Below are 16,155 nucleotides of genomic sequence, written 5' to 3' on the forward strand. Positions count from 1 at the left end.
TTCAGGAAAACATCTAAGAAGTGGAGGCAGGAGGCTACTGAGTGATTTCATGGCCAGCCTGGGTTATATGATAAGAACTTATCTTCAAAACAAATAAAACAACCAAACAGACAGATGACATTTGAGAGTATTACCAACAGGAAAACCTAAAAGCATTTTTAAATCCTAACTAAAACATAGCCCACCCCATCATTGATAAAGACAGTTAGTTTGTCAGTACCAAATCCTTTATTTGCTGTGTTTTTCCCTACACATATATGTCTATCATAAAATTCAACTGAGGGGCTGGAGAGATGGCTCACTGGTTCAGAGCAGAAGTGCGAGACAAAGAAATAATTCAGATCCTGGGTAGAGCTGAAATAAGTTGCACTGTGATACTCAGGACCACATGCAATTTAAAACTTATGAATTATTTCTGGAATTTTCCACGCATTATTTCCAGATGGAGGCTGACTACAGGTAATGGAAACCACAGAAATTGATGGCAGTGGAGGAGAGGGGTTTCCTATAGTTTATATACACAAATTCGATAACAATACTTTGCTTTTCTTGGTGCTCAGCCATCACCTCAACCCAGCAGAAGCAGGTCCTTCTCAAGGATGTAAACTCAGGAGGCAACGCCAGAACACCCTGCCTAACTCCGTCCTCACGGCTCTCACTTGTGGTTGGGCCTGTCTTTACATTCACACTCAAATACATACAAAAGAACTCACTGGCATTGACAATGAAGCCTGATACTTGGCACACTGTACTTCCATTAAGTCCTTCATTAGCGAAAAGTCCACGTCCAGCTTAGAAGATTCACGAAGTACCAGTCTACTAGAAATTTTCATCACACATTGACCTAACAACCATGAGCAATTTTAGTAGAGTTCAACTCTAAGAACACACTTAGATGGCTCAGTAAGGTAGAGGTACTTGTCACTAAACTTTGTGGTCCAAGTTCCATCTCCAGGACCTACATGGTAAAGGAAGAGTCAACTCCTTAAAGTTGTCCTCTGACCTCCACATGTATGCCACGGGATAAGCGTGTGGTGTGTGCACATGTACACACACAATTAAACTGAAGTATGATTATAAATTTTAATTAAAAAATTAACAATTATAAATGGTGAACTATTTCTCAGGGGAAGCTGAGTTTCTTACAATCCATGCTTAAAGTAACACAACATACGCCATTTAAAGTCTAAATCTATCCTCTCATCCTCAACCACATTCTCACATCTCCTACAGAAAGTTCTTTAAAAAAAAAAAAAAAAAGCCTAAGAGTGGTACATTGCTATAATCCCAGTACTTGAAAGATGAGGCAGGAGGATGAAAAGGTCAAGGAAGAGCTTTAAGCCAGCCTAGGAAACCCTGTCTCAAAGTAAAATAAAATTAAATAGTCACTGGATTTTCCTAGTCTTTTTCCTAGACTTTCCTAGACTTTTCCTAGTCTTCATTACCACAATGAAAACAAGACGCAGAAGCTGGACATGTAAGCCAGAGGACAATTTCAGCTGTCTTCTGGTAGCACCAGCATTCATCTAAGTTAAAGGAAGGCGTTGCTCTTGGGTGTGAACAGGATAATCTCCATGGGCAAGCCTACAAAATATGACTATGCCATCCATGGAACCAAAAGCACTGAGTAAGGACAGATATGCAACCTTCATTTTATGAGCCAAGCTATGGACGTGGGGGCAGTTCAAAGGGATCAACATTTTCCAGTTTACACAAGGTACCAAAGGGCCACTTCAGGACTGAAGATAGGATTGTAAAATCTGGCTTCTTGTTTCATCTCTCGATGTCCTTATTCACTCCACTACCAACCTCCTGAGTAACCTATTAAGTCAGATGTGGAAATCCTCATAGCTCATCTCATTTCCTTCAAGTCTTGATATAAATGTCACTTTAGCATGGAGTTCCCAGTAACCTTATTAACACTGCAATCTCAGTCACCACATTTTCTTCCTTTTAATATTCCTGCATAACACTTATCACCATATAGCCCTCATATTGTTCATCTTAACAGTTCCAGGGAAATGTAAGCTTGGTGAAAGCAGGCATTTCATTCACTGTTACTATTTTTCCACTGGTTAAAATAAGGCCTAGCATGTAGTGTTTAAGACATATTAAATGAAAAAAATAAAAAAATGACCTAAATAAATAAGCACTTAATGACAACAAAGACAGCCCTATAGCCTTGATTTTGCAAGTAACAAAATTAGAGGAAGGAAAGAGAAGAAATAGCTTTTGGAAAAATAGCTATCCAACATGTCATACATCATACAGAATGCCATTGAATCCGTATATTATCAACATGTCGCATGTCACACATCACACTGAATGCCATTTAATCCCTATATCCCAACACATCACAAGTCACACAGAATGCCATTTAATCCCTTTATTCCAACACATCACACAGAGTGTCATTTAATTCCTATAGTCCAACATGTCACACAGAATGCCATTCAATCCCTACATTATCATTTTATAAGTAGCAAACTCAGAAAAGTTAAGTTTTCTCAAGATCACAAAAGCTACTGAGTGCAAGGCTAAACGTCCTTCCAGAACCACCTTATTTCTTCACTCATTACTCCATTTGTCTACCATGGACCAGAAGCACCTCAGATATATCAATGAAGAAAACAGAAACAAAGCTACTACTGCTTCATGGAATACACAGTAAGCAATAAGCATAACAAAGGAAGTAACAGTATATAAATAATAGAGTGTATAAATTATATTATACACAAAGTATTCTAAGTGCTATTGGAAAGGAGGCTGTGGGAATGATCCTGGTGGAAGTTTTTTCCATTGTAAGTGCTGCAAACTTGGCCTTGTTACACAGGTCACAATTAAGCAGAGACTTAGACATGAAGGATGGCCATGCAAAGTCTTGCAGGAAGAGCATGCCAAGCAGAGGAAATAAGCAGCTCAACGGTCCTGAAATGGGACTGATTTGCATATTTGAAACGAGCAATGAGACCAGTGTGTCTGCTATAGAGAAAGCAAATGAAAGAATAGTAGACACTGGGGTGAGACAAGGAAACTGGGGTATGTGGGATATGTAGTTATGAAGTGAGGGATAAAGAAGCTGTTTCCAAGTGAGGGATATTGCTCATGTTGAGCCCTGAAGGCCTTGTAAAAGTTGGGGGTTTTACTCTGCATGAGATAGAGAGCACTGTCACATTTGAGACCAGAGAAAAGCTGGTCTGAATTGGCTTGTAAAATCAGTCAAGATGCAAATTAAATAATGTTGAAACACTTTTGAAAGCAAGAACTTATGCATTAAGCTCCTCATAATACATAATACAACTCCATGCAAATATTACATAGTACTCATAAGAGCACACAAGAAGCCTTGAGGCACCACTGACTGAATCAGACAGTCAAACACAGATATTAGGGGCACTCAACAGTAATTCCCCATGGTGTTCACTCACCAACCAACCAACCAACCTACCTACAGGACATAAGCAGCTACATGCACAATGATCTCAGGAAGTCTTGCCATGTTCCTTATGTCTCTATTCTCGAACAGTTCTCACTCCATTTTCTCCTCCCACTCAAAAGCTGAGGTTCTCGAGAGGAATACCCAAGTACGTCACTGCTCCTCCTTTTCTCTGTACGACTCACTGTCCAAGTGTCCTCCAACCTGTCTTTCACCATCCCTTCCTGAAGTTACTGTCTTCATGGTCAGAAGACCCACCTTAGGTGAAATGGATGGCAACTGCTTAAAGGACGGATGCTATTTTTAAGACCTCATCTAACCTCTCAGCAGCGGTCAGCAACGCTGGTTTGAAACCATCTTCTCTTCTCTTTGGCACCTCGATGCTCTCTACTTTCCTTAGTTCTCCAGCTATGCCAATTCTCAGTACCCTCTGCAAACTTGTCCTTCTGAACCAATTCTTTTGGCTGTTAGGTCTGTTGTTCTCTCTCCATAAGATACTGCAAACTAGGCCGGGCGGTGGTGGCGCACGCCTTTAATCCCAGCACTCGGGAGGCAGAGCCAGGCGGATCTCTGTGAGTTCGAGGCCAGCCTGGACTACCAAGTGAGTTCCAGGAAAGGCGCAAAGCTACACAGAGAAACCCTGTCTCGAAAAACCAAAAAAAAAGATATTGCAAACTGTGGCCCATAAACCAAACCTGGTCGCTGCCCTTTCTGTAATACTGTCTGTCTGTGGCTGCTGTCATGCTACAGTGGACAGAGTTAGAAGACCTGAGAGGTGTTAACAGAGCCTACACGCCCACATGCCTGAAACTTGCTATCTGGTCCTTCCCGAGTCTGCTGGGCCCAGCACTCAACTCTCCCTGTAGGTAACCTCATACAAATACCTGCAGCTCTGAAATACATGCCTTCAGCCTTACCACTCTCCTCTGTTAGTGCATCGACTCTGATACCAAACTTGGAAACCATCTTTGCTTTGTTGCATCTCTCTTCTCCACACCAAGCTCACTTCCAAGATCTATTCTAACTCCAAAGCACAGCCAGAGTCCATGAGCAGCTCTCCATCACCACCATCACCACCACACCAGCAGTCCAGGTCTTCCCCAGAGCCACATCACTTTTCACACACTGATTTCATGCATCTTACTGAACTCTTACAGCAACTCTAGTTATTATTATTATTCACATTTTTAAAATGAGAAAAATTAAGTCTTAAAACAGTTTGGTGGTGGCGCACGCCTTTAATCCCAGCACTCGGGAGGCAGAGCCAGGCGGATCTCTGTGAGTTCGAGGCCAGCCTGAGCTACAAAGTGAGTTCCAGGAAAGGCGCAAAGCTACACAGAGAAACCCTGTCTCGAGGAAGAAAAAAAAAAAAAGTTTGCATAAAGAAGAAAAAAAACAATATGTGGGAATTTCTAAAGTATAATCTCTTAATTATAATCTGTGTTCTTTCCATAATTGAAGCCTATTTCAGAATAAATTAAATCCTTCCCTATATGATCTCAGATACATTTCCTTAGATAACATGATTTCACTAATTATATCTAAAATCTTATACCAAGCTGTTACTTTCTTCCAAACTGATAGTCTGCCTCCCAAGAGTTCCTGATCTGATTTGTCCATGTATTTCTTGATCATTTACTGATTTTCTTATCTAATCCTCAAGATATGGGTCTCCATACATACTTAAGTCATACACCAGGTTTTCTGTGGCAAACAATGTCACAACATGCTTTGTTGTTAGCACTGTGTGTGTTCATTTTTAATGTGAAATTTTTGTTAACTTTAAAAAATAATGTAGGGTATGCTGGTTTGAATAGAAATGGCCCCCATAGGCTCACAGATTTGAATGCTTGGTCACTAGGGAGTGGCACTATTAGGAGGTTCAGTCTTGGTGAAGTAGGTGTGGCCTTGTTGGAAGTGTGCCACTCAGCGTGGGCTTTGAGGTTTCAAATGCTGAAGCCAGGCCCAAGTGTCTTTCTCTGCCTGTGGAGCTAGATATAGAACTCTCAGCTAACTCACAGCACCATGTCTGCCTGCATGCTACCATGCTTCCCATCATGATGAGAACAGATTCAACTTCTGAAACTGTAAGCCTGCCCCAATTAAATGTTTTCCTTTATAAGAGTCACCATGAGCCGGGCGGTGGTGGCGCACGCCTTTAATCCCAGCACTCAGGAGGCAGAGCCAGGCGGATCTCTGTGAGTTCGAGGCCAGCCTGGTCTCCAAAGCGAGTTCCAGGAAAGGCGCAAAGCTACACAGGGAAACCCTGTCTCGAAAAACCAAAAAAAAAAGAGTCACCATGGTCATGGTGTCTCTTCACAGCAATAGAACTTTGACTAAGACATAGGGACATCCCTCCCTCTCATCATTTCAAATTCTGAACCATGACTAGGTGAGAAGGTCTGGAATCAAGCAGTGACTACACACTATGTTGGCATGGGAACCATCCCCATCTGTCAACTACTGCTTCACCCTGGGTTTAAACTTCTTCATATGCATTTCCTGTATGGCTTCACAGACAATTAAAATGCTTATGTTTGTCCTGTTTTACGTACTTCAAAGAAGTATATTTTAGGATTCTCTTTTTTCTACTGTACTGCTCTTCTTTTATGAATAAATAAGCATTATGTATTAACACGTGTGTTTCTCTCACACTACACATTTTTCACTAAATACTTAAAAGTTCAAAAGCAAAAGGCAACATTTCCATGAAATTAAGTTCTATCATGAATTAAGTGACAAACTTCTATGTCTTCCATTAGTCTTCTCTTTTAATTACACTACTTTTTACTTTAAAAGATACATATTTTGGAGGGAGGAAGCATTCTCAAAGTGCTGCTTTCTCTTCTAGTTCTAGCTGCCCTGGGGGATACTGTAGCTCACCACTACAGGTCCTGTTGTCGGCATTCAGGGAGTAGTGGGCAGGGCATCCACACACAAACCCTCCAACTGGCACGGCCAAGCAGAGGTGGGAACAGTGCCCGTTGCTGGAGGCACACTCATTCCACCCTGCCTGCCGGGAGGAGTGAAAGACAAGGATGTCCATCACGTAATCCAAATGGCCCTGGATGATGGTGCGGTTTTGGCCACTGGTTTTGTTGGCACGTTCAATGCTGCGTCGGCTCCAGTCTGTCCAGTAGATGTAATCTTGGTATTGAGTTAAGCCAAAAGGATGAGGCAAGTCATCTGCTATAACTTCACGGTTGAGTCCTATTTTGGGAAAGTCAGTAGACAAGGGAGAGTCACAGAAATGAACCATGTGAGGAACAAGTGCCTTTGGGGGGGGGGGGCGCATATGAAAATTATATTTGTAAGCAATTTAAAATAGAACAATTCATAAAATTAATTGAAATTAATCCATCTATAGTCTGACCCCATGCCTCAAACTCATATCCCTTCTATACATCACTAAGTTTCTTTAAATTCCTGTAGTCTATTTTGATTTTTGCTTTATTTCCTCTATATGAGGACTTAATAGTTCAGTATTTCTTGCACCTCAAGAGTATCCCTTCAAAACTATCAGTACAGATCCAACAGGAATGACATTTTGCACAGTAAATATATAAACCCAGGTTACTGGGTGACTATTAGTAATAATAAAACAGACACAAGCTAGCTACTGACATAAAGTGTCAGCAGCAGCATCTAGACAACGAGTGGCAGGCACCACTGACTTCTCCATAAATGCAGCACCTAAGAACAAGGCAGTGAACCTTACCAAGCATATTAGAAGACTCTATTAAGTTAGTGTCCAGGTCTGTCCAGTAAAGCCGCCTTTTAGCATAGTCGATAGTTAGACCATTTGCTCGCCCCACATTTGGAACTAATGTAGTACGTTCACTTCCATCCATAGCAGCTCTGTCAATCTTAGGCTTTCCTCCCCATTCGGTCCAATACATAAATCTGGATTCAAAACAATGGAAATTTAATAGTTCACATTTGATTTTCTGGAGAAAAGAGGTCATATTCAAGTATAGTAACTGAATAAACTTGAAGAAAATATATAGTAACTTAAGTAAATCGATAAAACAAAGTCATGGCTATGATTCTTCCAAGTATTTAGTCATTTCCAACTAACTACATTTCTCACTTCCAAAAAAGATGTGAGTCATGTAGCTAGCTCTCCTTAGTCTTCCCAATCAATTTGTTCCACCCAGACCTAGGAACTGGAAACAAACCAATGATTTCTTTACTGAAGCATTAACATTTATAAAACTGGTATTAAGAAAATGATTAACGGTCTGGTCTAAGAATCTGGTTCACTTTACCAAAATATCTTTCTGTATTTCTGAATGCAACTTAAAATTTTTAAATACCGGATTTGCCTTCCAACTTGTATAATCAACTTCCTTCAAAAACAAGCTGCAAGAGTACACTAATGTCAAAAGAAATAGTAGCCTTTGAAAGGCTCAAAAGAAAGGCAAAGCTAGAAAATGTATTTGGTCATCCAGTTCCAGGGAACACACTACACAAATAAGCACAATGTACCATCCTAGTACATTGGCTGAGCAATGAACACAACACTTATAAATATCCGTATGATATTTCAAAATATTTGTCTACTGACATATTACTTTTCTGAGGGGTCACTTTAATCTTAGTGCTCCCTATGGCTTTTTATATATGGAAGGCCAAAATGGTAAAGAAGTATGAAAGCTCCATCTCATGTGTCCAAGTCAGTTACACATCATAGCTAGAACTAGAATCTTACCCTTTACCAAAGGCTTTTCCAGCTAAGCTAGATAGCTGCTAATGCTCCCTTAGCACTGGAGCTGGGGCCTCACTCCACATGCCAGCTCATGAAATGCTCAAGGACATACATATTCACTCAACGGCCTGTTAACTACATGTTCACCTGGTAGCATTTGCTATGAACATCTTTCTGAAAATCAGAGTTGTCCTAGACTTTGTTTACATCCGCTCTTGTCAGTTGAGAGCCAGGTGCACACCATTTAAGTTCATAGAGAAACTTCACAGTTCTAAGTACTGAATTTATCTGACTGGCAACTAGTGCTTAAAGCAAAGATCACCATGATCCCACTATAACTACTAGTATACAAAGAAGCTGTCCTTCATATGGCCTCCCAACTATATAAATAAAAACCTAATGGTGAACTTAATGTGAGAATTTCATTACAAACTATTTTCTTAATTTTCAAGAGTCTCAGCTGCTACATGAAAACATGCTGATTCCTGCAATAAGGACTACCTAATGCTAAAAAATTGTGCTGTAATAAACAGGTTAGTCTATTACATAATTCCACTGATTTTCTAAGTTTACAATAAAGACTGTACTAACTGCCCACTTTAAACTAATGGGTATCCTAAAATGCAACTTTTGGGGGCAAGGACTTGGGGGCAAGGACTTGGGTTGGATTTCAAACAACATTCATACACATACAGACACACACAGACATACACAGATAAAATGAATGGCACTTTCTGAAATACACAGTAATCCACCCCCTATCTGTGAGGAATACATTCTAACACATCCCCCATACTGTATATCTGAAACTACAATATTAACAAACTATATAAACTATGTTTATTTCTATACTCATTTATATAAAGTTTAATGTATAAATTTGGCCCAGAAAGATTAACTAATAAAAAATAGAAAAAATAGATAGCATAATAAAAGCAATTTAAAACGTATGATCTGTTCATTTCTTGAATGCTTTATCCACTATTTCTAGAACACTGGTAAGTAGAATTGTAGAAAGCAAAAGCAGAGTGGGAGTGGGGAACCCACATTAGTTGTTTTCAGTATAGAACACTCTTTTAGTGGGTTTCCAATAGAAGTCTGGAATCTACATACCGGAGGGATTTGAGTGATAGCAGTAACTAAATGTAGGATGATGATAAATCAACACTGTTCACTCAGTATATTAATATTGATCAGTTAATATTTTACTGTGAAATCTATTTTACTTTCTTCATTCAATGTTATAATGACGAAGTAAATTTTAGCAATGAATTATTATTAAGCAGCAAAATATGAATGCCCTGGGTTTTTTGTTTTTGTTTGTTTTTGAGACAAAGTCTCTATCTGTAGCCCAAGCTGGCATGGAATTCATGATGTAGCTGAAGTTCGTAGCAATGTGCTGTGGGGTGGTCTTTTGTATGCTATGAATATGGTTGCTCTTACTGGTTGATAAACAAATCTGTAGGCAAAATAAGACTGGGTGAGAAAGCCAAATGGAGATACAGAGAGAAGAAAGGCAGTCGGGCAGATGCGATCCAGCTGCCCAAGGAATAAGATGTCAGAGAGCCGGTAAGCCACAAACCACATGGCGATGCATAGACTAATGGAAATGGGTTAATTTAAATTTAAGAGTTAGCTAGTAATAAGCCTAAGCCATCTGCCAAACATTTATAATTAATATAAGCCTCTGAGTGATTATCCGGAAGTGGCTGTAGGACAGGGCGGGACATAGAAAACCCTCCATTTACAGCAATGCTTCTGCCTCAGCATTCCAAATGCTGGTCTTACAGGCATGAGCCACTATGTCCAGCAATAACTGGTTTTAAAATAAATCTCTCCTATTGTTTTTGTTTTGTTTTGTTTTGTTTTGTTTGAGATGGATTTTTCTCTATGTAGTTTTGGTGTCCGTCCTGGATCTCGTTCTATAGACCAGGCTGGCTTCGAACTCACAGAGATCCGCCTGTCTCTGCCTCCCAAATGCTGGGGATTAAAGGTGTGCGCCACTGCCGTGCAGCCTCTCCTATCATTTAGTTGTCAGATTATTAATAAACATTAAGGTATCAAGGATATAATCCATAACCACTGTGTGACAAAGCTATGAAGAATACATACATAAAGCTATTTACCCTTCAGCAGGATCCAGTGCCAGAGCTCGGGGACTGTCGAGGTCTTTCCACACCAAAACCTGTCGGTGCTGTCCATCCAGCTTTGACACCTCGATGCGATTCGTTCCTGTGTCTGCCCAGTACAAGTTCTTCCCAAGCCAGTCCACTGCCATGCCTTCTGGATAATCTAAGCCAAACTCTACCACATGTTCCAGTGCACTGCCATTCATAAAGGCTCTGCTAATAGTCTGCAAAAATAAAATGTGCAACTAAGACACAAGGCTTAAGGTTAAAACATTATCTGGAAGCCTGGATTATTGGTGGTACAAAGATGCAAAAGTGACCATTTTTAATAAATGCAACTATGTTATAGCCACTTTCGGCGGAAATTTCTGAAATGATGAAGAATCAAAAAATTTTTCTTATTAAGGCAGTGGAATGGGATGCCTGATTGTTTTTGTTTATCTAGGTACATTGGGTATGCACAGGCACAAGACAGAGAAGAACACCAGTGTCTTCTTCCACTGCTCTTCACCATACTCCTTTAAGATGGGGTCTCTCATTGAACCAGAAGCTCACTTTTTGAGCTAGACTAGCAAGCCAGCAAGCTCTTGGATCTGCCTGTCTCTACTCCTCAACACTGGGTTTCCAGACATGCAAAGTCATGCATAGCTTTTTATATGTGGTCTAGGGATTTGAACTCAGGTCATCATGCTCACAGAATACACAATCTAACCCATAGAGCCATCTACCCAGAATGAGTTTTCTTTGGAATTTCTAGGTAATCAAGTGAACAAGAAGGGACTAGAATGCTATAAGCTCACTGCTCGTCAGTTTTCTGAAGACGCCTGAAAGTATGCTAGGTCAGTGTCAATTCAGATCTCAGCTACCTCTAAGCTCATAAAACAAACAGAACCAATTTCTATATGATCATTAAGATTTTGAACCCCATCAATTTTAAAAGCTAATAACAGATGTTAGCTCCTAACAAGTTCCAGGCCAAGTGGCGTATAAGTGGTGTGTATCTGCAGATATTCTTATTTAATACAAGAGTCTTGCAAGATGGTGGTTCACCTAGCTAAAGCCAAGGTTCATTTACTCCCTGCCACTCCACTCAATTAGTAGATTTTCTTTTCTTAAACACCACTAGAATCCAACTATCTGGTTCCAACATCTCACGTTCTTTGCAAGTTAGAAGTGTACAAAAGTTACCTGAAATAAAGTCACAATCTAGAAGAAAGAAAGACTATCCTCCAGATTTTATAGTCAGGAGTTTCCTCACTAGCTCATTAAGTTTCTCAATATTAATTCTAGGAAAAACAAAACAAAAGGCTGATATAATTCACAATCAGTACTTTCTACCACAGTCAGCCGGTATAGGCTGTTGTAGCTGTGTTGCTGTAATTCAATGACATTGCAATTCAAGCTCTCACTTTCAGCCCCGGCATTAACACTCCAAACTTCTTTGCTAACCTTCAGTGATATATCAGTCCAGTAAATTCTGTTGTCAGTGACATCAAAATCCAAAGCAGAAGCTTCTTTGACACCAGTGAGAGGAATGGCCACATTATTATTGTTTGTTTCCAAAGATATGCGTCTGATATCTGCTCTCCGTGAAAACAGAAGGAAAGCCTCAGGAACAATGCAAGTCTTCATGTCACTGATGAGCTCAAAGCCAATGGGACAGGCGCATCGAAGTCCCTGAGGCCGATAGAGGCAAAGATGGCTACATCCTCCATTTTCCTCAGCACAGGGGTTGGAACCTAAAAGAAAAATATGGTATAAAAAGCACAGAAAAACATATATTCACACAATCAACACATATTTGCTTCTAAAGTAGGATACATTTGGTTCATAAAGACATGATTGTGTTGGTCCTGACCTAGTTTCAACTCTATTTTTACAAACAAGCAGTATCAGGATTATCTGTGTGTAAAAGTATGAACAAATGCTTTATACCCACAGTAAGCTTTAAAATAAGATGCATTACTTATACAGCAAGGTTGAGTTCTTTTGATGAAGGTGGCTGCCTATAGGTCTGCACATAACAGGAACACACTGTGAAGTCAGACTACTAGGCAGATACAGTAAAGAAGATCGCTTCAAACATCAACAATTCTATGCTTTATAAGCTGCTGCCTCTCTCTCTTCATCTTTTCTAGATCTAGTCTCCATTTCTAAGAGATTCTGGCATGACCCACCAATGACTTTGTGAACACTTGTGGCCTTCAGTCCCATGAGGTCGGGCAGCTGGTCTATGATGACCTCCCTTTCTGCACTTCGTTTGTGTACTCTTTCGATGCTCCGCCTCTGCCAGTCGGTCCAGTAAACATAGTCACCCAACAGGGTGAACCCAAATATGTGAGGGATTTTGTCTTCCACCAGCACTCGTCTCCCAGTGCCATCAGTGTTCATAACCTTCAGTTTAAGTTGGAAGAGAAGGAGGGAGATTAGGTCAGGACGTATCCTTTGAAGCTGTGTAAAATGAGAACTCCTGCTAAGACAATGAATGCATCACAAAACAAAATGATTCAATGAGAATAATCTCAAACATTCATCTTAAGTTCATGTTTGCCTCTTTTTCTAATTTCCTAGTATTCTTCCCTTGAAATTTTTCTGGTAAGCTTAGATTTAGTATGAAACTCTTCCATTAAATGACTGTCAAAATTCAATACATTATCTTTAACTTAAGTTTGCATGTTTTTCTCAGATATAAAGTATATAACACACTATTTTGCTTTACAATGTTTTAATTCATCCTTTAGAGTCTGGCTTTTTTTTCAAAGGAAACTTAAGAGTCATTAAAGTCACATTACTTGTAAAGAGAGTTAACACTTCTAATTTTATTATTTAAATAACAACCATCAACAAAAATTTAATAGATAAAAGGATAAGATGTCTCAGTAAATCACTCTTTTGAGGTCCTTATTATAAAAGTACTGTACATGGAGCTTGCAATACCCTCTGTGCAAATACATTTCAATAGTCAAGGCTACACCTATTCTTCCCAATTACCCAAGAGCAATATTAGTAAATCCAGTCATGTATTTGTAGCAACCTGTATTAATCTTGCTTGGAGCGATGGAGAAAGTTCCCTAATGTTTAACTTCCTTCCTAAGATTATTGCTGCAGTTGTAAATAGCCTGTAAGCTAGGCAAATCAGTCTTCAGAGATCTTAATTTTGGTACTAAACATATGAACATGTTAACAACACCTACCTCTACAAACCTTAAAAGGCAACAGATATAATCTTACATGCAAATATTAACTTTTGAATCCATAAACTCAGTAAGAAATATTCCAAGTAAGGGACTGAGGGTATAGCTCAACTGGTGTAAGCACACAGAAAGCCCCAAGTTTAGTCCCCAGCACTAAAAAAAAAAAAAGGGGGGACATGGTGGAGACAGGAAGAAGATCAGAGGTTCAAGGTCAATCTCAGACTACCTAACAGCTCAGAGGCTGGCAAAGGACACGGAGACAGGAAAGGTGAGGGGGTGGGGTGTTCCAGGTAAGTCAGCACCGCGACTGTCTGTACGGGCAACCACATGTTATCTTCTCTCCAAGTTCACATATATTTGCTGAACTTCCATCAAAGAAATCTAGCGCTTGGAAACTGATCAAACAAAACTGCTGTATCCTTGTACTATCACTTGCAAGTTTCAATAATATTTGATGTATATCTAGTGGAAGAGACTATATTCATCTTTATCTCTATCAGATATAATGGGACTATTAGGCAACTGTATGTAACAGTAAACAACATTTTCTGAAGATCAAAACCTAGACACTATTCCAAGTTCTTCATGAAACACTTATTGAAGTTACATCTAATTGGGGGGGAAAAAGCTGAAACTTCTTGTATTATTCACATTTTCTTTCAATAGATCATTCTTAGATCATATTTATGTGTAAGTAACATTTTAAATTATTTTTATTTTTTAAATATGTCTGTGTCTACATGTATATATGAGCATGTATGTAAGCGCAGATGCATGCAGGTGCCAATGGAGACCAGAAGAGGGTGTAGGATACTTTAGAACTCAAGTCACTAGTAGCTGTAACCTGCCCAATGTTAGAAAATCCAACTCTGGTTCTCTACAAGAGCAACAAGTGCTTTTTAACTGCTGAGCCACCTTTCTATTTTAGGTATAATATCAAAGAGTGTGTGAAGGTAAAAGGGTAGCCAGTGAAAAGGAGTCGGGTATTTCTTCCTGTGTCTAACTTGAATGTGTGCTCTAGCAGGGCCTCTGAGTCCTTCTGCAGTCACTATTCAAGCACCGAGCAAATAGTTCAGTAAATGGTAAGTGGTTTTAAACTAAGAACACAATAAACTGAATACTTTTATCACAAATAAGGCAAAGCAAGAGAAACTACCCTGTTTGTATGCCTGGCTTTTAACAAACAATTTGTACTCTTTTAAGTCTTAATCATTAAAGTGTTTACTTTTAAACTCTTGATTTCTCCTACTACAAAATGTGTGTTCATTAAAAAAGAAAAAATAGTAACTGCCTACTTGAGAGGACTAGAGAGCATAAAGAAGTCGCATATAGGAAGAATATAACTGTGAATAAAGGAAAAAATAAATAATTACTGTGGCTGCTATTATCCTGTCTATAAACCTTCCTCTCCACTCTCCAGCTCTTACAATTTACCCAGGCTCTTAGAAGTAGTTTGTAATACAAAGGGTTAGAATTCACATTTTATTTAGTGTTCTTTTTCTGAAATAGAACATACAATATGGCCCAGAATGATCACTAACTCGAGATTTTCCTGCTGCGAGCCCCCCTAGTGCTGGGGTAACAGGAATGTGGTACCATTCCCAGCCTAAATACACCTTAAAAGTATCAGTGACCAGAATTCTAAAACGGGATTGTGGGCATTGCTAGAATGGCCTGTGCAGAGCTCTCAAGCCCATCTCTGACAGCAGACAGGAGAAGTGCTCTCACTCTCATTCCTGCGGTGTTACTCCTTGAACCACAAATGCTGTTTCCTGCCCCGCCCCTAAAATTTTAAATCCTTGGCAAGACACACTGGGCCAGGAGAATGGACACATTCTCCAACCCTTTCTATTCCTGGCCCTATTCTCTGACTACTTTCAATTTTGGCGTGAAGAATCTTTCCTTTACTAGATATCCAAATTGGAAAGGTGTCTTAAGCAGGAGAAGCTTACTTAAAACTCTGTACTGTGTCCCTATCTTGTTAAGATTTATTTTTATTATGTGTAAGTGTTTGTATCTGCATGTGGGCATGTACACATTAGTGCAGGTACTCAAGGGGGACAAAGGCGTCAGAGCCCCTGGAGGTGGAGTCACAGATCCTTGTGAGCTTGCTGGTGTGGGTGCTGGGAACTGAACTTGGCTCCTTTAGAAGAAGAGCAAATGTACTTAACTGCTAGCCATCTATCCAGCCCCATTATGTCCCTATCTTAATTAAGGAGATTATCTGACTTTTACTCCACCCCATATTGGAGTTGGAATCAGGGTTTCAGGTGTCCCAGGCAAGCACTCTAAGCTCCATCACACATTCCAAGACTTTCCTCCTAGTACTTCCCAGGAGTTCCCCTGTGCTTTCACATAGCATCTCAGAAAGAGTGTATACAAACGGAATGATTCTGCACATCCACTGTTAACCAGCTGTTCTTACTTTGTTGATCTCCATATGATCTGTGACAACAGTCTCCTCCTCCTCCTATCATTAATTCCTTTAATTGCTGAAATGGATTCCAAACTATAACTCAGATAAACTACTAAAAATGGCCTCCAACTCCTCTCCTGCTTTCCTCAGTTCCTATGAGCTTTCCATTCCTTTTTAATATTCAGTATTCTTAAATACCCACTGAAGCTCTACCAAGCTTAGTCAGCAAAATCTGATTCTATTTTTTTTTATAGTGAAGTTGCTTTTCGTTT

At 39.7% G+C, this 16,155-nt stretch overlaps 1 protein-coding gene across 1 annotated transcript in view; it reads right to left on the reverse strand.

Annotated features, from left to right (window-relative positions):
* Positions 1 to 16,155, reverse strand: part of Lrp6 (LDL receptor related protein 6) — a 136,392-nt gene that overhangs the window by 33,994 nt on the left and 86,243 nt on the right. Inside the window, 5 exon segments of the mRNA XM_052718961.1 lie at positions 6,320 to 6,646; positions 7,155 to 7,339; positions 10,271 to 10,497; positions 11,723 to 12,012; positions 12,451 to 12,667. Coding sequence (XP_052574921.1) covers positions 6,320 to 6,646; positions 7,155 to 7,339; positions 10,271 to 10,497; positions 11,723 to 12,012; positions 12,451 to 12,667 — 1,246 coding nt within the window.

The sequence above is a fragment of the Peromyscus californicus genome, unplaced genomic scaffold, assembly GCF_007827085.1.
Source record: "Peromyscus californicus insignis strain IS unplaced genomic scaffold, ASM782708v3 Scaffold_6__1_contigs__length_162567912, whole genome shotgun sequence".
NCBI classification, from domain to species: domain Eukaryota; kingdom Metazoa; phylum Chordata; class Mammalia; order Rodentia; family Cricetidae; genus Peromyscus; species Peromyscus californicus.